Source organism: Adiantum capillus-veneris, chromosome 12 (genome assembly GCF_014529385.1).
Source record: "Adiantum capillus-veneris isolate H3 chromosome 12, ASM1452938v2, whole genome shotgun sequence".
NCBI classification, from domain to species: Eukaryota; Viridiplantae; Streptophyta; class Polypodiopsida; order Polypodiales; family Pteridaceae; genus Adiantum; species Adiantum capillus-veneris.
This window is the reverse complement of record NC_140942.1, coordinates 150,634,714-150,658,617: the sequence shown is the minus strand read 5'-3', so window position 1 is coordinate 150,658,617 and position 23,904 is coordinate 150,634,714. Positions and strand designations below refer to the sequence as shown.

The 23,904-nt window shown below is 43.6% G+C and overlaps 1 protein-coding gene across 2 annotated transcripts; it reads right to left on the bottom strand.

The window, feature by feature from the left end:
* Nucleotides 1-266: 266 nt before the first annotated feature.
* On the bottom strand, nucleotides 267-20,444 carry LOC147446681 (secretory carrier-associated membrane protein 1-like). Of its 2 annotated transcripts, XM_086525872.1 has the most exons (13): nucleotides 20,022-20,443; nucleotides 19,455-19,520; nucleotides 4,670-4,771; nucleotides 4,486-4,548; nucleotides 3,855-3,888; nucleotides 3,647-3,769; nucleotides 1,761-1,823; nucleotides 1,495-1,588; nucleotides 1,376-1,421; nucleotides 1,126-1,193; nucleotides 952-1,000; nucleotides 754-819; nucleotides 267-667 (listed from the first exon to the last, which is right to left on the bottom strand). In XM_086525872.1, the coding sequence occupies exons 1-13, from the start codon at nucleotides 20,094-20,096 to the stop codon at nucleotides 593-595; spliced, it is 924 nt and encodes a 307-aa protein (XP_086381998.1). In that variant the 5' UTR covers nucleotides 20,097-20,443; the 3' UTR covers nucleotides 267-592. The 2 variants fall into 2 exon arrangements, with proteins under 2 accessions (XP_086381998.1, XP_086381999.1); XM_086525873.1 differs by lacking the exon at nucleotides 19,455-19,520 and having other exon boundaries at nucleotides 20,022-20,444.
* Nucleotides 20,445-23,904: the final 3,460 nt, after the last annotated feature.

Below are 23,904 nucleotides of genomic sequence, written 5' to 3'. Positions count from 1 at the left end.
GGGTACTTCCGACTCTTCTTACGAGAGGTTTTTCCCCCAATCTTTTCACTAATTCAGTTTTTCAAATTTTGCCCATGTGGCTAGTTGTAAGACCTTTCTTCCACATCTTTTGTGCCCTGTGACATTTACAAATAACCTTAAATTAAGAAGACAATGTGTGCGCGGGTATGTAGGTGCCTGCATTGGTGCACGACATGAGTGTGCATGTTTGGGTACGTACATATAGAACTCATCTATAGCAATCACCATATATACAGAGAGCAGAGTCAATCTAAACATTTCCTCACTACATCAATTTTGAAGAGAACTGTCTATTCGTTATGTTCGAAAAAAATGCTGTACAAACTTAAAAAGCAGGGCATGCTGGTTTATTTTGGTGGAAAGGCATCTGCAAGAGCCTTGTATCCTCGAGCTAAAAATAAGTGAATATACAGATTGCAATCCAACGACTAGTCCATTATGCTAAAGCCAATTGGCATGAGAGTGACAGAACTCTTTCTTCCATTCCAAAAGTTACAAAGCCTAACATTGGTCTAAGCTAAGTAGCAAAGTATTCGATGGAAAAGACGCCCCCTCGAAAAAGTATCCCTTATCATATGGCAGCCCTCACTGCTTCTCTTCTGATTTGAGCAGCCTTACCAGAACCTCGGAAGTACATATATACTTGCTGCAAAACAAATGAACAGAGTAGCCATGCTTCACAGCAAACAAACACATCAATTGACACAACCAAAAGCAAGCTATTTATATTACCTTTAGAACCCACAAGCTGAGCAGGGCTTCCAAAACAAAGCAAACTGTACCGACAATGTAGAATATCTGCAGACAGTTGCTGAGCTCGATGAGTATCATAGCCATGCACCGGGCAGTTTGCCATCCCCAAAAAAAAAACTTAAAATTGGGCAGGCATGTGTGCTGCAATGATTTCAAAAGTGTAAATACAAAGCTTACCCCGACCAATGTCGAATCCGAAAACAAATCAATCGCAGGGAGAATACCCCTGAAATATAGATGATACACAAGAGATATCAGAATCAGAGTGGACAAAAAAAATCAGAACTCTTGTCCGTAAAATCTCCAAGACCCAAGAAAACAGCTGCCTTAAAGAGAGGACACGATTCTTACGCAAGAGATTTTCCTTTGAACACAACCGGAGGTGCTACCGCAGCAAAGATGATAAAGCACAAGTGAAGCTGCCAAAATTTTGAACATCATCATAGTAAGCAGCCGGATGGAAAATGTGTGCGAAAATTTGATGCCTACATGCACATGTATGCATGCATGAAGAAAGAGCTAGAAAAAAAAAAAAAACGTGATTACACATGTCAGCAAACTCCACCATACACACATACATGCATACGTGCATCAGTATTACCAAGTAAAACAAGAAGAACCATCCAAATTTCAACGCACTTTCAGTCCTGAAAAGAGAGAAGCAAGTTATAAATGACAAAGTATTCCACCTGTGATGGAGACCAAAGCTTTCGAGCGTACCTCATTGCCCTATATAAAGGCCTATACCACAGGACATAAGAGCCAGGAACCCCTGCAACCAAGTAGATGATGGCAAGAAGAAATATGTTCACCCCTGCAATGATAACATTAAGTTGAGTCAAAATTTCCTCTGACCAAAATTCTACCTTTAGGGCATTCAAATGCATGATACCGCTTCAGGCTTCATTCATGTGAACCGCAAAGATGGGAAGATTGACAAAAGAATATTACTAATACATATGTCATGATGCAGGAGATAACCTTACCATTGTGCTTGATCCAAGCTGCAGAGACAGCAACCAGGTTCCAAAGCAAGCAAACTATCAATCCTGAAAATTAACATGAACTCCATCACTATTAGTAAACTACAGTGTCAATATTAAGCACGAGTAAAGTTAACGGACTGTTACAACAAAAGAACTTAACGACCAATCAGCAGGTTTTTCAGGCCACAGAACAACGCACTACTGAAAAATCCGGAAAGGAGCTACATCAGCTAAGAAAATAGGAGAGGAGAATATCACACAAGAATTCAGATGCCTACAACCTTTCAGCTTCTATCAAAGAAGAACTTCCCCACAGAGCAAGCATGTACTATTCCTCCTATCATTTTGCTTCCAATTCTTGGACGAACTCTCAAACCCTGACATCTACAAGAGGCACACAATTTTGGACGGGAGCCAGAACCATCAAACAATCCCCAACAAATAGCAAGATCTTACTGAGTAGATTAGTCCGCATTGTCAAAGAAACCCAACAAGTCATCAGGGATAGCCCCCACAAAATTCACAGCTCACTGCCGAGCAACTCATGGATGTCATGAATTTTGGTAACACGTCAGTTTCTAAGAGTGTTTTCCTTGTAGGTGTAGGCTCTTCGAAGATAACCAGCAGCCTTGATGCGCATATCATGCTCACGAGACAGCTCTCATATACAACAAGATTAATTGAGAAAGAGCCGGCTTTACCTTTGAAGGATAGTCCAAGTTGTAGACTCGTGGTAGTCATCTACAAGAGAATCTGACCATCAGCTCATCAAGCATAGTGATGACTATAACACTACGACATCCCCACTAATGTCATCGGTGCCAAATGGTGTGGGTAAAACTAGTTATCAATTATATTTGGAAACCACCCCCCCCCCCCCCCCCCCCCTCCTTCCCCCAAGCGCATACACACACACATACATTTATGCAAAGGCCTATGTACTGAGCGTCTGTCACCATTCTTATGTTGACTATCCTTGCCAGTGTCTCAAGGAACACAATCATGGCTTCCATGTTAATTACTTTCAAAGCTCTTGTGATAGTAAGATAATCAGTTTTAATTTCACTCGCTTTCAATGTGGCTAAACTTCCCCTTATTTCCGCCAATTTTCTCCATTGGAAAAGTTTGATTGGTTGGTTGTCTATCCCTACTCTAGCAGGTGGTCATTGCACCCTCATTGTTGACCAGATTTTCCTTGCATCTGCTTAGTACTTTTTCAGTGTTAATTTCACAGTTGCATGCTCTTACTGGGCCGCCTCACTGTTGATACAACAAGCTTGTCAAGTGATGGCAGCAAACAATCTCTCTCCTTGAGATTATAGATTCATCATGCTTGGAGGCTTTGCATGTTACTTACATATATATGAAATTTTCTATGCCTTCTCTTTTGAAGTGATCCATAGTACAACCTGCCAGACAGTCTTGCCTTGTGAAAGTACGTGGCAATTTACAAAAGCTCAGCCTTCAAAAAACAACCCAAAGAAAAGTAACCTGTCACAAATCATATCTAACGCCAAACACCATCACTAAAGTCGCCGCCCACAGCACAATATTCCCACTTAACAAAGAGTTACAAGCACATTGTACTTCTTTCGGGGCACAGACATGCAGGTTTGCTTCCAAAAATATTGCAGACCGAAAGATTGATAAGAACTAAAAGCTCCAAGATCCCATACAAAAGAGAAATCAAGTTGACAAACTGCCATCCAGCAATAGCATTCTCTATGCATTTACTTGTAAGTCTTCCACCAAGAGCATTAACTGCTTCCTCAAGGCTCACATATACATTAAATGCAGTACATTAGAACACAGGGAACAGCACTGAGCCTCTTCAATCACAGTTACGCTAAAAAACACAAATTGAAAAAATAGCTGTCAATGCTCACCTAGCCAGCTAGCAAATGCAAAGTACTGTATTCGCTGAAGATGGGAAGGAATTTCCCGCACTATGTCATGGTGAATGATGGGGAAAAAAGGAGGCCAATTTCTTTCCTCGATGACAATTCCAGCTAAAATAATCAAGTTCCTTGATCCATTAGTAAACAAGAAGCAAGCAAAAAAGAAAAAGAGAGTCACACTGAAATAATGCGCCACCTTTGGCAGCTGCATCCTCTCTCCTTTTAAGTTCCTGGAAAAACGGGGGGGTCAATCAATGCTAATTTTGAATTTAACCCCACAATTTGCAAATTATCCAAACTGCCTCTTAAGACCTCTTGAAATTTTAAAAAGAACAGCAAAAAAAGTTGAAGCAAAGCAGAAACTCTTTGCTATCCGGAAATCAGAGACAAACCAAATGCAAAATGAGTACAGCCCTCAAGATGATATCAACAAGGGGACGGTTGTCAGTTGCCTTGAAGATCTATGGCCCCTCTAAGATGCTGGCCTCCTCTGAGCAAGTTGGCATAACCAAGCTCTTCTTCAGCCATAAAATCAGATTAAGGCATAACAGTTGAACCCCATTGGTTTGGTGGAATAATTTCAGAAGCAGTCTTTGGTATCATGTACATGATCATTGCCTCTTTAGTTTTCTATGATCTTCATGCTATATTTACTCCCGCCAATAACCCCCCAACACAGGATGGACATATCACAATCTGCACATAGGCTTTTTATTGAGTATGATCTACATGTTTTGTGCAGGAATCCCACTCTCTAATCCACCACAGGGCTGAAGGCTTCCTTTCTAGTTTTTCCGCCAATGTACATGCAATGCGCTTCTCTGTACCTGCTCTCTTCTTCTGAGTTCTGCCTCTCTAGCTTCTAGTTCTTTCTCTCTTCTGTTTAAGTCCTGCAAGAGATAGAATTGTTGTTAGCTAATGTCGATCAAGCATTGAAAAATCATCTGCCCACCCAACAAGAAAGATAAAAATACTCATGTAGATGCCAATGAGACAGACTAAGTTCTTTACTTTTCCATTTCCAAAAGGGGCATTGCGAGCTATATCACGGTCTGCTGGTGGTTCATGTGGAAGAGGGTTAAGTCTTGCCGCTTGTGGTACACTACCAGGATGCTGCACAAGCAAATAATTGTCTGTTAGCTGACAAACTGAAGAGCAACAAGTATACAAGGCTGCTTTATCTAGAGTTATGCGTCAGCACCCACGTGAAAAATAACCAGTGCTTATGACAATTGGTACACCACTTATTGTGAAAAAATGCAGGAAAGAAGAGAGCTTGAGCTCTATCAAGCACGCACATATACTGGCACAAAACACTAGAGATACAGATGAGGAAAGTGAATGCAAGTTCTTCTCCCCCCCTGCCCTAAGGGCTACAATTGGCCTCTACTAGAGAGGGCTACATCAGAAACATGGGGAGGCTCTCCCAATGAAAAGAAAATATATGCACAATGAGGGCTAAATCACGAGATGGGAGGAGGAAACAACCACATTGGTGGCTGATAATGCCATCTAGACACGCCCTGAACCATGGTGAAGAAGGGCTCTAGGCGCCAAAGTTGCAAGAAAGCCTCGCAGCGCTCCCGCATGCGGTCGGAGCTTCCCTGAAGTCTCTCAGATTGGCCCCTCAGTGTATGGATCAGCTCCAGCTAAATGTCACAAACAATCTCTGCCGGCGGAATAGGACAAGCCTCGCAGATGCGAAAGCAGCGGGCTCGCCAGATGGACCAGAGTGTCAGGCCGCAGATGAGCCCTCTCTATCACTGCACCACTCCTGGGGGAAGAACTCTGTGGCAAGCTGGAGTGTAGGCTGGCCCCCCTGAATCACTATCATCCTGCTAATGGAAGCCATCTCAAATCAGAGCGTTGGGCCCATGAGTGTGGACCAGGCTGCAGCACCCCAAGTGTATTGGCTGGCCGTGGAAAGTGCTGGTCAGCCGAAGAATCCAAAGCCAAACCTGGCACCTGCTGTGCCATGGGGCAGTCCCACAGACAGTGACGCTGAGTCTCCACAGCATGGCCACACGTTGCACATGCTACCGAGAAGCCGCTTTGTACCAACCAACTCCAAACTGCAATAGCTCTATGCGCAACTAGCCACTGAAACATGGTAGCTCTCCTGAATTGTCTGTTGTCCCACAAGCATTCCCATAACCTTGAAAGGAACACGGCTATGAGACCCTCCTCCTGCTAGTGAAGTGCTGCAGCAGGACGAGCCCCATTCTGTGCTGCCAGTATGTGGCGCCCCAAACGAGCTGTGTACTGGAAGAAAGGGGACCTTGGGTGATCGGTTGAAGGGAAAGGATCTCGCCAAAACCACCCTCCCAGATCCCACTGCACTCGTAACAAAGGGCGGCTCTCCCAAGCCCAAAGCCGCCAGTGTCCTAACTCGAGATCTACCAGGTCGGGATCTATAACACAAGTCCTCCCACAGATGCCCACGACTCGGATCCTCTGAAAACAGCACTTTGTAGCATGTGGTAGGTGCCTCTACTGAGACTATGTGAAGATGACCCTCTCCCTAAATTTCAAAAAACATGCAGGATCCTGACTCTGCAAGCCCTGACTACAATGAGGACCTCCAATCGCGTGAAAGCCCCCATCCAACTGGGAACTGCTATCTCAAGAGGGGTATGCCACTCAACAGGCTATAGCCTCCGTAATATCCAGACACATGCTCTGCACCCCCCTCATGACCTCAAGATCCTCAAGAACCCAAGACCCTCAAGAAAACCTCAAGAACCAAGACCCGCAAGAACCCAAGTTCCTCGTGAACTTAAGAACCAAGACTCCAAAGAACCAAAGTTCCTCGTGAACTTAAGAACCCACAAGAACCCAAGACTTCAGAATGATCATCACTCGAAGCGGAATGGATACTTCGCTTGGAGGTGATGAGCATGAGAGAGGCGAAGAAAAATTTTCCCCACCGGGAGGTTTTTCTTACCCTTCCCCATCTACGACATCGATTGCACTAACTCCTATGGAGGCTTTCGACAAGAGGATGATGGACAAGAAGTTAGAAGACAAAGCAAGAGATCCATAACGAAATGCAGAAATAGACGTGACCACGAAGAAAAGATGGCAGCCATCGAGCGCCAGTACCAAGAAAGAATGGCAGCCATAGCGTATGAGAGCGAGCAAGCACGCTTGGAAGCCAAAGCAAGACAAGCAGAATATGACCGCGAGAAACCAAAGCAAGAATGCAAGAGATGTTGCGACTCTTTTTTCAAATGCAAGCACAGATTCAACAGGATCGGGAAAAGGAGACTCTCTCAGACTCTTCTTCTCCCAAGCATGACACACAGGATTTGCATGATTGTGTGAAGCATGCTGATGATTTGATTGACAATGACTTGCATGATGATTTGAATGATGATGATAAGCATGATGATTTGAATGATAATGATGAGCATGATGATTTGGATGCCAATGACGAGCATGATGATTTGCATGATCAAGATGTGATTTCTCACAAGCATGATGACTTGCATGAAGAAGATGTGATTGTTCACAAGGAAGATGTGTTAGTTGATGCTTTTTCTAGCACAGCTAACCTCGTTGTAGATTCGATCATTCACGAAGAACCCATCTTGGCTTTCAAGTCGAGGTCCAAAGAACCCCCACAGGACGATTCGATCATTCAAGAAGAACCGATCTTGGCTCTCGAGCCTAGGTCCAAAGAACCCTCACAGGAAGTATTATGTGTTCGCATGGTTGATACGCACGCATTGTTCGAGTGTTTCATTCGTGATCGTTTCCTGTATTTTAGTCAGCGTCTTTATGTGATCCCTTTTATTAGGCATGACATATTGTACGTTGAGCACGTTTCACTCATGGATGAGCATGAATGTATGCGGATTGTTCATGAAAAGCTGAAAAGTATGCATTCAAGGAAGTCACATTGCATGTCTCTTCCTTGGCATGACACATTCGTAGAACGAGCACAAGCAAGTATGAGCACCAAGCATGGGCATTTCCATTGTTTTGCCACAGTTGATTGCTCTAGATCATAAGAGAAAGATTCGATCTCATTGTTTGCGTGTATGTGGTGAACAGTTTAGCACTATGTCTACTGGTTCATCTACATTGCATGCACAATCTTTGAGGAACACACGATTTTTTCCAATCACTTTATATGGAATAGGTATGTTCATGGTTTTGTGTTGGAAATGGTTTTAGGAATTTTCAGCCATGGAGATTCTTGAAGAAGAAAGAAGCATGGCTCTCGACAAAGTTGACGCATCGAAGGAGCCACAGAAGACTTTGTGTCGCTTTCGGCGCGGCCCAAAGAAGCAAGCCTTGCAGACCTTTATGAAGTTCAAGTACCGCACAACCCACACATCAGAGTGGGCGGCGAAGAGTCCCTTCCAGGATTCCGGATGCTACGGCGATCTCCCTCGACGCCGTACAGTTCGGTACCAGTACCTCACTTTGAAAAGGAGGGGATGTCAAGTGACACATCCAACCCTATGTGTCTGTGGACAAGCTACAGCATGATCAGGGTTCAGTCAGTCCAGTCAATCTAGATTTAGAAGTGATCTGGCACTTTTGTGAGTCTATTCGTAGACCGTGCATGCCCAGTCACTTAGCATAGATGCATATCCTCTGGTTGCACAAAGCATGATCATCAATATTCCCTTCAGGATCCATCAGATTCAGTCATGGGAATTTTCCAATGCATTTAGCCTATTTTTCCTATTTTTGGTATTTTCACTTATTATTTTTAAGTGACTTTCCAACAAAAGTAGGTAGGGCAATTTTGCTAAGAAAATATATAAACAAACCCAAGTTAGCACTTTCTGGCACAAGAGGCAGCAGGAGCACTGTCACGTGACACATCCAGCCCTATGTGTCCGTTGACAAGCTACAGCATGATCAGGGTTCAGTCAATCCAGTCAAGTCTAGATTTAGAAGCGATCTGGCACTTTTGTGAGTCTATTCGTAGACCGTGCATGCCCAATCACTTAGCGTAGATGCATATCCTCTGGTTGCACACAGCATGATCATCAGTATTCCCTTCAAAATCCATCAAATTCAGTTAGGAGAATTATCCAGTGCATTTAGCCTATTTTCCTATTTTTGGTATTTTCACTTATTATTTTTAAGTGACTTTCCAACAAAAGTAGGTAGGGTAATTTTGCTAAGTTAATATATAAGCAAACCCAAGTTAGCACTTTCTGGGAGAAGAGGCAGCAAGAGCTTCCCGCTCAACGGGCACCTTCTCAGCAGAAACCCCTCAGCACCCCTAGCATTTTTGGATCCCCATCCTCGCCGCACTTCAGCCTTGGCGTTTTCATTCCTTGCATGATCGCCATCATCTCCCAAGTCCCCTAGCGTTTGCAGATCCCACCCAATTGCCAGCAGAAGCATCAGTTTTGCTAGCGCTTTCCAGTTCAGCCCATCAGCGTTTTTGGATGCATCAAGCTAGCGTTTTTGCTAGCGACAGAGCAACACCAGCGTTTTTGTTTTCAGCCTACTCTGCAGCAGAATACTCAGCGTTTTCAGCATACACAGGAGGTAGCAGATTCATCCCCATTGGTTGCAGAAGTTCCCCCATTTTCAGCCCATGAAAATGCAGCCAAAACAGTCATTTTCAGCCACCGAAACATCCCTGAAATTCAGCAGATAGAAGACCACAGATTTCAGCCCTAAAGTCGTAGTCGTTATCACCGTCCTCGTCATCGGCATAGTCCAAGTTGCATCAGTCCATTGCATAGCATTGTACCACTTTGTGCATTCATAAGTAGACCACTCTCGCCGACGAGAGTGGGGCCTTCGGAGGAGGGTTTTACAACGTCGCTGGTGTCGTATCTCTCTTCTCTCTCTATCTCTTAGTCTCATTCACTTGCACGCACAGTGTCCATTCACTTTGTTCGTGATCATAGCATTTTCCACTAAGAACGGAAGGCTCTCCCTTCCATAAGAACTAAAAGGAACCTTGAGCACAGTTCGGAGCACTCATTTTGAGCAAAGCGCAAACAATCATTCCGCTGCACCTAACATTGGTATCAGAGCTTTGGCATTGTTCTGTATCACTCAAGGAAAGAACCAAAAGAACCACAAGAAATTTTTTTTGCTTGTTGAGGTCGCACGAACCCAAGTTCGCTTGGGCGTGTCGATTCCTAATCGTGTATTGTTGAAGAGTGACAAGAATCCCAAGAAAGAAGGGCTTGTCCAGCCTCCCCTTGTGTCTCTTTTCACTCATTGAGAACGGACCGTGCACTTAGCGGCCGGCCAATCGACGTGAGGTGGGAAAAAGCAACCTTGGTGTGAGCGCAAGGCCGCCAAGGGGTGCGCCCGCAGAAAGGAGTAGAACTCGGGTGAAGAGAAGATCCTTCTCAAACGCGATTTGCAAGCAAAAGGAAACCTCAAGAACCCAAGAACCAAGACCCACAAGAACCCAAGTTCCTCGTGAACTTAAGAACCTCAAGACCCCAAGAACCCACAAGAACCCACGACTTCAAAATGATCATCACTCGAAGCGGAATGGATACTTCGCTTGGAGGTGATGAGCATGAGAGAGGCAAAGAAGAATTTTCCCCACCAGGAGGTTTTTCCGACCCTTCCCTTTTTCATCTACAACAGGGATTGCGCTAACTCCTATGGAGGAGTTGGACCAAGAAAGAAAAGCAGAAATAGAGCGTGAACACAAAGAAAGAATGGCAACCATAGAGCGTAACTACACAGAAAGAATGGCAGCCATAGATCGCGAGAACAAAGCAATAAGGCAAGAGATGTTGCGACTCTTTTCTCGAATGCAGGCACAGATGCAACAGGATCGGAAAAAGGAGACTTTCTCAGTCTCTTCTTCTCCACAGCATGACACACAGGATTTGCATGATTGTGTGAAGCATGATGATGATTTGATTGACAATGACTTGAATGATGATTTGAATGACAATGATAAGCATGATGATTTGGATGCCAATGATTTGCATAATGATTTGGATGACAATGATAAGCATGATGATTTGCATGATCAAGATGTGATTTCTCACAAGCATGATGAGTTGCATGAAGATGATGTGATTGTTCACAAGGATGATGTGTTAGTTGATGCTTTTTATCAGTGAAGCTAGCCTCGTTGTAGATTCGATCAATCACGAAGAACCGATCTTGGCTTTCGAATCGAGGTCCAAAGAACACCCACAGGACGATTCGATCATTCAAGAAGAACCAATGTTGGCTCTCGAGCCTTGGTCCAAAGAACCCTCACAGGAAGTATTATGTGTTAGCATGATTGATACGCACGCATTGTTCGAATGTTTCATTCGTGATCGTTTCCTGTATTTTAGTCAGCATCGTTATGTGATCCCTTTTCCTAGGCATGACATATTGTATGTTGAGTACGTTTCACTCATGAATGAGCACGGATGTATGCGGATTTTTCGTGAAAAGCTAAAAAGTATGTATGTAAGGAAGTCACATTCCATGTCTCTTTCTTGGCACGACACAGTTGTAGAAAGAGCACATGACAGTATGAGCACCAAGCATGCGCATTTCCGTTGTGGATTGCCACAATTGATTGCTCTAGATCAAAAGTGTCACGTGACACATCCCAACCCTATGTGTCCGTGGACGAGCTATACCACAGCAGGGTTCAGCCAGTCCGATCAAGTTAGATTAGTAGTGATCTGGCACTTTTGTGAGTCTATTCATAGACCGTGCATGCCCAGTCACTTAGCATAGATGCATATCCTCCGGTTGCACACAGCATGATCATCGGAATTCCCATTAGAATCCATTAGCATCAGTTAGGGGAATTTTCCAGTGCATTTAGCCTATTTTCCTATTTATTGGGATTTTCACTTATTATTTTTAAGTGACTTTCCAACAAAAGTAGGTAGGGCAATTTATCTAAGTTAATATATAAGAAAACCCAAGTTAGCACTTTCTGGCAGAAGAGGCAGCAGGAGCTTCCCGCTCAACAGGCAACTTCTCAGCAGTACCCCCCCCCCCCCCCCCCCTTCAGCACCCCCAGCGTTTTTGGACCTCCATCATCGCGGGCAAGTTCCCATCCCTGGCGTTTTCCACAGCAGGCCATCGCCATCACCCTCAACATCATAGCGACAGCAAATGCTCATGATCGCCATCAGAATTCCCAGATTTGCTTGCGTTTTTCCCCAGATCAGCATGGGCGTTTTTGCAAGCATCATAGCGTTTTTGATTTGCTGTCCCAGATCAGCACCAGCGTTTTGCTAAGCAGCAAGAAGCCTCAGCATTTTTTATTCTCAGCCATACCGCAGCAGAAAACGCAGATTTTCAGCCTTACGAACAGTAGCAGATTCCCCCAAAGTAGGTTGTAGATGGTTCCCCATTTTCAGCCAAGAAAACGCAGCCAAAACAGTCCATTTTCAGCCTTGAAACAGTCCAAGAAATTCAGCATCTAGAAGATCTCAGATTTCAGCCAAGTCGCCGTCGTCATCATCGTCGTCGTCATCGGCATAGTCCCATTGCATCAGTCCATTGCATTCGCATTGTACACATTTGTGCAATCAAAGAAAACCACTCTCGCCAACGAGAGTGGGGCCTTCAGAGGAGGGTTTTACAACCTCTCGGTGTCGTATCTCTTCTCTCTCCTTCTCTTAGTTTCATTCACTTGCACGCACAATATCCACTCACTTTGTTCGTGATCATAGCACTCTCCATAAGACGGAAGACTCTCTTCTTCCCTAAGAACTAAAAGGAACCTTGAGCAATAAAGATCACTAATCTTGAGAAAACACAACATTCATTCCGCTGCACCTAACAAAAAGAGAGGTTCGATCTCATTGTTTGCATGTGTTTGATGAACGGGTTGTCACTCCGTCTCTATGTTAATCTACATTGCATAACAGTCTTTAGAGAAGACAAGATTTTTTTCCTTCACTTTACATGGAATAGGTATGTTCATGGTTTTGTGTTGGAACTGGTTTCAGGAATTTTCGGCCATGGAGATTCTTGTAAAAGAAAGAAGCAGGTCTCTAGACGAAGTTGAAGCATCGAAAGAGCCACAGAAGACTTTGTGTCGCTTTCGGCGCGGCCCAAAGAAGCAAGCATTGCAGACCTTTATGAAGTTCCAGTACCGCACGACCCACACATCAGAGTGGGCAGGCGAAGAGTCCCTTCAAGGATTCCTCATGCTACTAGCGATCTCCCTCGACGCCATACAGTTCGGTACCAGTACCTCACTTTGAAAAGGAGGGGATGTCACGTGACACATCAAGCCCTATGTGTCCGTGGACAAGCTACAGCATGATCAGGGTTCAGTCAGTCCAGTCAAGTCTAGATTTAGAAGTGATCTGGCACTTTTGTGAGTCTATTCGTAGACCGTGCATGCCCAGTCACTTAGTGTAGATGCATATCCTCTGGTTTCACACAACATGATCATCAGTATTCCCTTCAGAATCCATCAAATTCAATTAGGGGAATTTTCTAGTGCATTTAGCCTATTTTCTCTATTTTTGGTATTTTCACTTATTATTTTTAAGTGACTTTCCAACAAAAGTAGGTAGGGCAATTTTGCTAAGTTAATATATAAGCAAACCCAAGTTAGCACTTTATGGGAGAAGAGGCAGCAGGAGCTTCTTGCTCAACAGGCACCTTCTCAGCAAGAACCCCTCAGCACCCCTAGCGTTTTTGGATCCCAATCCTCGCCGCACTTCAGCCTTGGCGTTTTCATTCCTTGCATGATCGCCATCATCTCCCAAGTCCCCTAGCGTTTGTAGATCCACCCTATCGCCGGCAGAAGCATCAATTTTGCTAGCGCTTTCCAGTTCAGCCCATCAGCGTTTTTGGATGCATCAAGCTAGCGTTTTTGCTAGCGACAGAGCAACACCAGCGTTTTTGTTTTCAGCCTGCTCTGCAGCAGAATACTCAGCGTTTTCAGCATACACAGGAGGTAGCAGATTCATCCCCGTTGGTTGCAGAAGTTCCCCCATTTTCAGCCCATGAAAACGCAGCCAAAACAGTCATTTTCAGCCATCGAAACAGCCCCGAAATTCAGCAGATAGAAGACCACAGATTTCAGCCCTAAAGTCGTCGTCATTATCACCGTCCTCGTCATCGGCATAGTCCAAGTTGCATCAGTTTATTGCATACGCATTGTACCACTTTGTGCAATCATAAGTAGACCACTCTCGCCGACGAGAGTGGGGCCTTCGGAGGAGGGTTTTATAACGTCTCTGGTGTCGTATCTCTCTTCTCTCTCTATCTCTCAGTCTCATTCACTTGCACGCACAGTGTCCATTCACTTTGTTCGTGATCATAGCATTTTCCACTAAGAACGGAAGGCTCTCCCTTCCATAAGAACTAAAAGGAACCTTGAGCACTGGTCGGAGCACTCATTTTGAGCAAAGCGCAAACAATCATTCCGTTGCACCTAACAAGCACCTTGCTCAACAGGTAACTTCTCAGCAAGACCAACCCCTGCGACTACTTTGGCGTTTTCTCCACAGAGGACCTAGCGTTTTTGCATCAGATCAGCCCTGGCGATTTGTGCACAGTAGATCAGCCCCGGCATTATCACGAAACAGCAGATCAGCCTAGAGTTTTGCATTTGCAGAACCACCGGCGACAGTAGAACCATTTTCAGCCCTAGCGTTTTTTATTTGCAGATCAGCCCCAGCGTTTTGCAGATTCACCGCGACGGACATCAAGAAACCTCAGCATTTTCAGTTTTCAGCCCTTAGACACCGCAGATCAAGTCCCAAACCTCACAGATCTCACCTTCCCGCAGCACTTCCTCGCCGCACAGTCAGTTTCCGCAAGGTTTACATTTTCAGCCCAGAAAACGCAGATTTCAGCATCTGCGTTTTCAGCGCGTCGTCGTCGCATTGTCATCATCGACATCGTCACCGACACAGAGTCAGAATTCAGCAGATAAAAGATTGCAGATTTCAGCCCTTAGGTCGACTTCGTCATCACCGTCGTCATCGTCAACATAGCCTAGACTTGCATCAGTCTCATGCATACCGTTTGTACCAGATTGTGCAATCATAAGTAGACCACTCTAGCCGACGAGTGGGGCCTTCGGAGGAGGGTTTTACGTCTCTCGTGTCGTATCTCTCTTCTCTCTCTATCTCTCAGTCTCATACACTTGCACGCACAGTGTCCATTCACTTTGTTGTGATCATAGCATTCTCTCATTAAAGGAACGGAAGTCTCTACCTTCCATACGAACAAAAGGAACCTTGAGCACAGTTCGGAGCACTCATCTTGCGCAAACAATCATTCCGCTGCACCTGACACGGGGAGGTCGATGATGAGGTCTATGTCGAAGATGATGAAGTCGACGACGAGGTACTAAGGGTCTTTGTCGATGACGGTGAAGTCGACGACGGTACTGTGTCAAAGACGGTTCTATGTCGAAGACGGTTCTGTGTCGACGACGATGATGTCGATGACGGGTATTGCTGGTCTATGTCGACGACGACGACGACGATGGTCACTTTGACGATGACGAAGATGGTGTCGTCGTCAAGTCCGGGACTGTGATGCTTGTGGTGGTAGTCTGGGTGTGGTCTTAATGCAAGAAGGCCATGTCATTGCCTATGAGAGCCGATTGTTTTCAAGGCCGGAATTGACAGCACAGATTTATGAGAAAGAGCTTTTGGCAGTTATCCATGCTCTTACTCAGTGGCGACATTACCTACTAGGAGCCGATTTTACGGTCTTCACTGATCATCAGAGTTTACGCTACTTCTTGTCACAGAAGAAACTTTCAGAAAAGCAGATGCAGTGGGCTAACATCTTGTCACAGTTTCACTTCCAGATTGTCCATATGCAAGGACAGAAGAACTTGGTGGCAGCTGGTTTGTCTCGGAAGCCATTGGTCTTGGCTATTTCTGCAATTCATCATAGAAGCTTTGAGGATATGGTCAATCAATACGCGGCAAATCCAGATTTTTATGATGTATTCAGTTGAATACAGAATGGGAGGTAGTAGCGGGATATTCCATACGGGATGGCTTCTTGATGAAGAAAACGATGTTGTGCGTTACACAGCCGTTGAGGGAAAAGGTTCTAACCGAATGCCATTGTCCACCCTTCACGGGTCACCGCGGCATTGATACCACCTTGAAAGGTGTGGAGCGTTACTTCTTTTGGCCGAGACTCAAGAAGGATGTGGACGATTTTGTACGCAGTTGCTTGGTATGCCAAAAGGTCAAGTTTGACAGGCATAAAGCACAGGGATTGTTACAGCCTTTATCCATTCCCACCAAAACTTGGGAAAGTATTGCAATGGATTTCATTTTTTATCTCCCGAAGACAGAGAGTGGGCACGATGGTATCTAGACTGTTATTGACAGATTTAGCAAGCAAGCTCATTTCATTCCAGTGAAGAAAACAGTCAAGCCGGATCATTTAGCGAGATTGTTCATTGCCTAGATATTCAGATTACATGGCATGCCTGAGATAATAGTCTCTGATAGAGATCCCCAATTCATGAGTTTCTTTTGGAAGGCTATTTGGGAGAACATTGGCACATGGTTGCAGTTCTCATCATCTTTCTACCTGCACACAGATGGGCAATCTGAGATTGCAAATTCAATCATACTGGATTTATTGAAGTCTTACATTTCTGATCAAAAGACTCAATGGCAAAAGTTTTTGCCTTGGTGGAATTTGCCTACAATAACACGATCCACTCTTCGATGGGGAAGGCGCCATTTGAGATTATTGAAGGTGCTACGAAGGTTCCACCCTTCCTTAGCACGGAAGATAAGACCGACCATTACACGAGGGACTTGGACACTGCTTTTGCCAAGGTCCGGGAGGCTTTAGCAAAATCTCAAGAAAGACACAAGAAGGCAGCAGATCGACACCGTCACGAATTGAAATTAAAGGAAGAAGATTGGGTGCTCTTATGTTTTGAGAAGGCACACCTACGAACGAAAAAGGGAAAGGAGCGTTTTTTTTTCCAAAACTTAGCATGAGATACTATGGAACTTTCCAAATAAAAAGAAAAGATAAATGATGTCTCCTTTAGGCTCAAGCTACCCGATACTTAGGAGGATTCACAATGCTTTTCATGTGAGTCTCTTGAAGCCTTTTAAAGGCGATGTGCCCGATGATAGGGAGCCTGATGAGCAACCCGAAGTGGAGGAAAACAAGGAGATACTCGTTCCAGAATAGATATTGGCACATAAAGATAGAAAGATTAAAGGTAAAGTGACTAGGCAGTTCTTGGTTAAATTCAAGAACTATCCTGCATTGGATGCGAAGTGGATGGAGGAGGAGGACCTAGCAAAGACTCCTTAGATTTTGGAACTTTACCTTGAAGCATTCGGTTTAGCATAGTCTACTTCGATAGAACCCCGATTTCAGCATGGGTGAATCTAGTGCAGCGGGCTTGCACAAGAGGGGAGTCACTCCGCTCCTTTGTCAACAGATTACCCCGATTTTCGATATAGAGTCACTGATGTCCCTTTGGGTTTCAGGGATACTGTTGGGCTGACAGCATTTTGCTGTATGACTTTATGAACTAGAATTCCCGAAAATGATACTGATTGATTCGTACTTGACTTGTTTGAGTGTCGGAACTGAAAGACAAAATGACTGCAGCATTTCGGAAATCTCTATAGACATGATTGCAATAAGGATTAGTTAATCGGGCAGCTGTGAGGTCCCGATTGGATCTAGATGCGATTACCAAATACGTTGCCGATTAATCATGGTCTGAGATTTGGAATGAATATGAATGTGATTTGTCATGTGATGTCCTGTGATGTCCGGTGATGTGATTGTGGTACATGTGCTAGATGTGTTGTCCCTAGTGCGTCGGTACTAACAGTCAGTGTCTGCTAAGACAGTTTATGGCCTCTGTCTGTTTTCCAAGCGTAATCGAGGACCATTACAATTCTTTGGGGGGTATGTCACAAACTAATGACGTGGCAGCCTGCAGGACCTCGAAAATGCGCCGAAAGGCTGACGTGACAGTCCCGGAAAAAGCGCCGTAAATCGCGCTGACATGTGGCAACTGTACGGACGCCGCAATTCCCATTGATTGCTGACGTGGCAGAATGTACGGGATTGCGTAAATCACGTTGGCTGATTTTGAAGCCAAGCTTTTGGGAATAGCTGCTTTTGGAAACTACAGCTTTTGATTTTAAAGCTTTTGGGACTCAGTTTCTAGCATCCCTTGTAACCTTTATAATGAACCCAAGGGGGCTCACTCTGCAAAGCATCTGGACGCAGAGTCTGAGAGTGAGCACCCGCGAAAGTTGTACTTTGCTCAAAGATTAATATAAAAAGAAATACTGAAAGGGGTGCTAGTCTTTGGGGCCAATACATCTTGGCACGGAACTACGCAGGGCTGTATCGTCTTTTGTGAATTGTTTTAAAGTGAATCTTTGTTGTGTCGCGGCACAATCTTGACTTGGGGTGTCCAAGTTTGTTACAACCACAATGATGAATGTAGAGACTAGAACATGAGGGATTGAGCTAATGATAGAAACCCTAGCTCTTCAAAAGGCAATCAATCGCAGAAACTTAAGTTGTTCAATGTTCATCGAGGTAGGGTTTCGCATGTCATGGGTCATGGCTCCTTTGTGGAGCTTGCAGACTTCCATGATCAAAAGGAAGGGATTGAGCATGTGTCACAAATTGCTATACGTATGATTCTAATACAAAAGATGTTGTGAACACAGATCAAAAGGTATGAGTTAAGGTTGTTTCCATGACTAGGAATAAAATTAGCCTTTCCATGATGGATGTGGACCAAAAGACACGGCAACATCTTCTATTGATGACAAGAAGCTGATCTTTGGATGAGATATCTAATCCCTCTAGTATGAATCAATCTTCAATAGATCGTAAAAGGGCTTTATGGGTTATCAAGGCGGAGGAGGATCAAAATGGCTCTCCTAGCCAATCACCTAAAGAGAATGAGTTCACTTGAGAGATGGAAAGCTAAGCAGCTAATAGCGTTAAAACTTAACGGTCTTGGATGTGGGGAATTACCCCAACTATGATGCTGATAGATCTGGACTTTTGTATAAAGACGAAGGCGCTAAAGAAGAGCCTGAAATTAAGCTTAATGATGAGGAATAACCAACCTCTTAAGAAGGCAAACAATGTCACAAAGTGATGACGTGGCGTACCCAACTAGAAGAAATGGCAGAGAAGAAAAGAGAAACTGAACCCAGAAGAACAGAAGAAATAGGCGAGAGGCCTAACGGGATCTAGGAATTAAAAACCTAAGTGCCCATTAGAGATATCCGTTCCGGATGGTCAAATACTTGTTCTCGATGCTCTATGTCACCCATCTGATGTGACACGGCAAAAGTATATGTTCTTGGTGGCCAGACGGATATTCCCGTTCATAGTGCTCTCATCATTCCTTTGAGTGATGCACTAGGAATATCCATACTCAGATGTCTCAAGCGAGAGAAACCCTCTCACTTATGGATATAGTTATTTCCACTAATTCATTTAGAATTGTAGTTTCGTTTAGATAAATTTAATTTTGCAACACCTAATAAGACAGGTACTCACACCCCTAGGTGGCCGACCCCACAACCAAAGGCCTACATAATCAACCCCCCAAACACAGCCACACGCATCCAAGAGATGTCTTCCACATTGAACAAGACAATATAACCATCAGCTACACCAATCTCGCACAACAATAATTACGCCCAAGCCTTGAAATACGTGCTAAACATGTTTTGCTTTGAATTTCAAGCACACAAGCTTACAATCAATCTATTTTGATAATGATTGCCTTCTCCAAAAGAGCTTGAAACACAACATGACTGGCAAAAGTTTTATTGTAACAATAAGAAACTAAGTGATCTTAGGGAGTGAGAGTAACCGGATTGAAAAAAGCCCCTCCAGTACTACTTGGTTTCCCTGATGCCTGTGCACGTACAGCCGGATCCTATTTTGAAAAGAAGAACCCCTTTTAGTGAAACAATTGAAAGACCGCTTGCTATCTTTTCAGTCTCTTAGTAAACATGAGAGCAACATCTAAAACACCAATTAAATCTCCACAAGCCAACTCAGCAGCTGATAGTTATATTCAGACTACACAATGTGGGTCCGCAGGTCAAAGTACCTATTTTACAGTTAATCATGTAGTCCTAGCCCAAAACCGTTTTCTTTTTTGTCAATTAGTCATCAGTCTCACAGGTATGCACAAGAATTGATACGAAGAGCTTCACAACAAGAAAAGCTATACAACAAGCATTGTGCCGATAACTATACCTGAAAAGACAAATTGTACAGAACTTCACTTCAAAGATAAAATGCCAAATACTTTTAGCTTCTGAAACAAGCATAGATCTCACGCAACCTTGGCATTCAAGATGCAAACAGCATGGCCACGCAGAGTGACATATTTATCTACAGATGGAGTTCGAAGCAAAGGGGGTGCACTTACAGCAAAAGGGTTGACGTCCTTGGAAGCAAAAGGATTTACGTCCTCTTCGTCAAAAGGATTGGGTTGGTAAGACATGCTGCTACCTCAGGAATCAGATCTCTGAGGTGAGTCAGTAAACTATTATAGATGCTAATGAAGTGCTGCCAGCCAATTGTGATATGCTTTCCCACGTGAAATGAAGCAGTTGGGCCTGAAGGAACTGAGAGCTTTGCGAATCTGTCTGTTATCCACGAAGATGATGGTGAAGCTGGTGATAGCTGGAGGCGCGATAGTGGGGAGCAGAGAATGGAAGCGCTTGCTGCTTCACTTCTGGTCCTTCCGAGAGCTGGATCTGATGGGGGCTTCGTTGAAAGTGAGCGCTATTGAGCTCTCCTTCCATTTTTCTACTTTTTAGACGAGGCGAATTCCTTGTCACGACTGTCTGTGCTAAGAGCCTACCCCACGTCCAAGAAAATATGTGCAAATTCTGGAAACCGGCTATTGTTTGAACATTGAAGCTCGTTAGATTATGGTAACTACTAAGAGCGGTTTCGCACGTAGCCGTCAGACGCTTGGCGTTTTATTTTGTGGAGGTTAAGAAACCCATTAATTTGGAGAGCACAAGCAAACTTGCCACAACATTGTTGGCACCCCTCCTTGGAAACTCCCTTATGGACAACTCTACAATTGCTCACCTCTAACTCAATTATGAGCATAGTGTTCTCAAGAGCGAGGATCCGACCAAGGTAACCGCCTCATACAGGTTGCAAAGGTAATCCCAAAGCTTATGTGTCATATAAGAAGGGAAATTGCAGAATCTACATAATTGATGCAAAGGTATGAAAACACTTTGCCATTGGTCTCGTTCCAGGTATCAACCATAGCTTGCGTAACAACTAACAATAAAGTATCAAATCTAGTAAACAATAAGCCACCTGCGAAAGTAGGAATTATAGAAGTAGAAGCACTAGTTGAGGAAGCCGAAATAGTAGGAAAATTATGTTGTTGGGGTCCATAAGCTAACCATGAACTTCATCGTCTTAATTGTAAAATTGGAACTATCCGAATTTTTAGAGTGGGTGAAATATCAACATTCTACTCTCGAAAGTCAACATAACTACAAGGTAAAAGTAAATACACCAAAAAATCTCAAGGTCTTCTTGTGAAGTAGAAGCATGTAGTGGACGGATGTTGGCAGATGGTGCGAACAGGCACCCTCCTAGATGACCATACCTTTCCCAAGCCCACGATTTTGGTGTAATCTATAGCATTTTTCCAAAAAGCCTTGTTAAAGAGACATTATAATTTTTTGAGCTGCATTCTGTATGATATATAGAGATGAATTCTTTTATCCTGAGCCCAAAAGCCTTGTAAACTGGCCAATGGCCATATGAAAATCCCTAAGTATAAAGCTCATAAACCTTAGTTTGAAAGGACATTGTAACATTATTTGAAAGATTTGGAAGAGCTTTTGTACGCATGACTGTGAGCGGCTACTCCGCAACACCTTACAACTGATTTTTCTCTTAATCTGGTGATCAAAATTCTGTTTTGAGAATTGCATTGTATTTCTTATCGCATGCTCTTTTATTTAAGTAATCATTCTCAGTTTTTCAATTGTTCGTGCTACCTATCTGTGACCTAAATCTGCAATTTTGAGTGCAAAAATGGTTTTTTTTTAACATTTTGACCATAGGAGAGTGTTCCTAGACCTGAGGACGACCTACCTAGACTGTTCTATTGTAGTTTTCACGACTTGGACCATGATGGATTGGGATTTTTGCCCTTACATTATAGCTTCTCCTAAAGTTTCATTGAATTTCGAGTTCATTTGGTCGACGAAATGGTGTGATGACCTGGAGCGGTGAGATAGGGCATAGGCTCATTTTCCAAACTAGAGACTGATAGTTTGCTTGTGGTGATGATAGCTTAGTTCACTAGGTTCACTTCTTGAGATTGACAACCTCAAAGAGTCTTTGTGCCCAATCTGAGTCACTTCCCTGAGTATTGACATTATGTTAATGCCAGACAACTATGATGCAGACGTCCGATCATGATGACCTCTAACATTGGCATTGTTGCTGGGGATGTGATCCTTAGGTGGTGAGTGACCTAATCATATTCATAGCCTTCTTTTCTAGAGATTTTTTTACCCGTTCCATTTCCACCTAGCATTGAAGTATCTAAACATGGGCTTTAGTGCTTGGTAGACGCTAGATGTCGAGGACTTGCTAGGTCTACTCTTGATAGGCAAAGAGAGTTGTGAGTGAGATACAAAAGGAATTTCATTCTTTAGTTCTCGCTGCTTTGAAAGTATTATTTCAAAATTTATTTCACCTTCAATTTGCATTGTTTTTTTGTTCATAGACTCATTTCAATACCTAGGAGTAGGAAAAGTAGCAACTACCACCATCAAATTTGGGCTAAAAGTTCAGGGCAAAAAACTGTCGAAAACCATATTTTGGCAAAAGAGACTGCAACTCTAAAAAATAGAAAATTTGGTGGCTAGAGTATAAAAGCTGAAGTCATAAAATCTAATATCTAACCAACCCAAATGATTTTCTCATATTAAATTGATCATTTAATGTGGGAGAATAAATGGGAAGAAGGGTTAGAATATAGACACGTTCTTATGGATCTATCTCAATACAGAGCCAAGGTTAAAGGGGTCCAAATGAGAGATGGTCTATCAAAGAGCAAGGCTAGCTAATGGAGCTTAAAGACCTTAGGGTCCTTCATTAAAGACCTCCAAAGGTTAGTGTTAAAAGTCCTTTGACCTTAGGAAAGCTAGGGTTGTGCTTGAGGTGGGAACCCGGCTCAAGCTTGAGGTGCTTGTCGTGCTTGCTGACTAAGGTGCTTGAGGTGCTTGTCGTGCTTTCTGACTAAGGTGCTTGAGGTGCTTAATGACTAAGGTGCTAAGGTGATCCATGACTAAGGTGCTTGAGGGGCTCAAGGTTTTCCAAAAGTCAACAAGCATCCCTACTCATGGGGGCGAGCTCTCATTGTAGGAGCATGAGAGAGAACACACAGACACTCACACAAGTCAAGCCTTGCCTAAAGAAGCAATAGGGACACATGTCAAGTTCCTTTCCATGTTGCCCTCATAAGGTGCCTAAAGCCTATTGGTTGGCCTCTCAAGGGTTCCAATGATAATTTAGCTAATTTAATTAATTGTTTATGCATTTATCAAGTCCTCTCTCTCAAAGGGGAAAGGGGGACACTTGTCCCAAGGCTAGCATCGTTGCTTGATATGCACTCTACATGTGATTGGCTAGGCTTACTTCTTCTTCCTCTTCCTCTTCCCTACCCTCATTCCCCGCTAGCTCTCTCCACCTTTGAAGGTGATTGAGGCGTTGGGACTGAGGCCGAGGATGGTTAATGCTTTTACAAAGTTTATGTTATGCTCGTGATGCATGAAGCTTTCCATCTTCATTGCATCACCTAGGTCACAAGGAACACAAAGATTGTATTGTACCAAGTCTTCCTTTATGGGAGAATTTATAATACAGAAGCCTATTGGAGGGGGGACTGGCTCCACATAAATCTGGTCCTCAATTGTTGTCATGTTCTCTTATTCTCTCGTGCAAAATTATTTTTCATGCCAAGTTAATTAAGTATTATGGTTATGTTGCTCTGCTAATTAAGTTCACCCTCTATGTTCTCAAAGTAGTCTCATGAAAATGCTTACTCTAATTCTCTTAATTTCGCTATCCTCAAAGTTCTTAGGCTAGTTCCATTACATTGGTATCAGAGCTACTGGTTTCTCTTTTCTTACTTAAGAAGAGAGGTCCTTAAGTTGTCCATGAAAGGTTGGACGTGTTCATTACAATAGGGTAAGTGGGACAGGGATCTAATTATCTTGGTTGAGAAGGATTTAGTTCGAGGTACACCGTTGGGAACTATA

Coding starts and splice junctions, on each gene's coding strand:
- LOC147446681 (XM_086525872.1), bottom strand. CDS start 20,096: ATGTCTTACCAACCCAATCCTTTTGACGAAGAGGACGTAAATCCTTTT. Junction 1,824..3,646: donor TGCATTTGCTAGCTGGCTAG/GTGAGCATTGAC, acceptor GTTAATTTTCAG/GATTGATAGTTTGCTTGCTT. Junction 1,422..1,494: donor CCTTTATATAGGGCAATGAG/GTACGCTCGAAA, acceptor CTCTCTTTTCAG/GACTGAAAGTGCGTTGAAAT.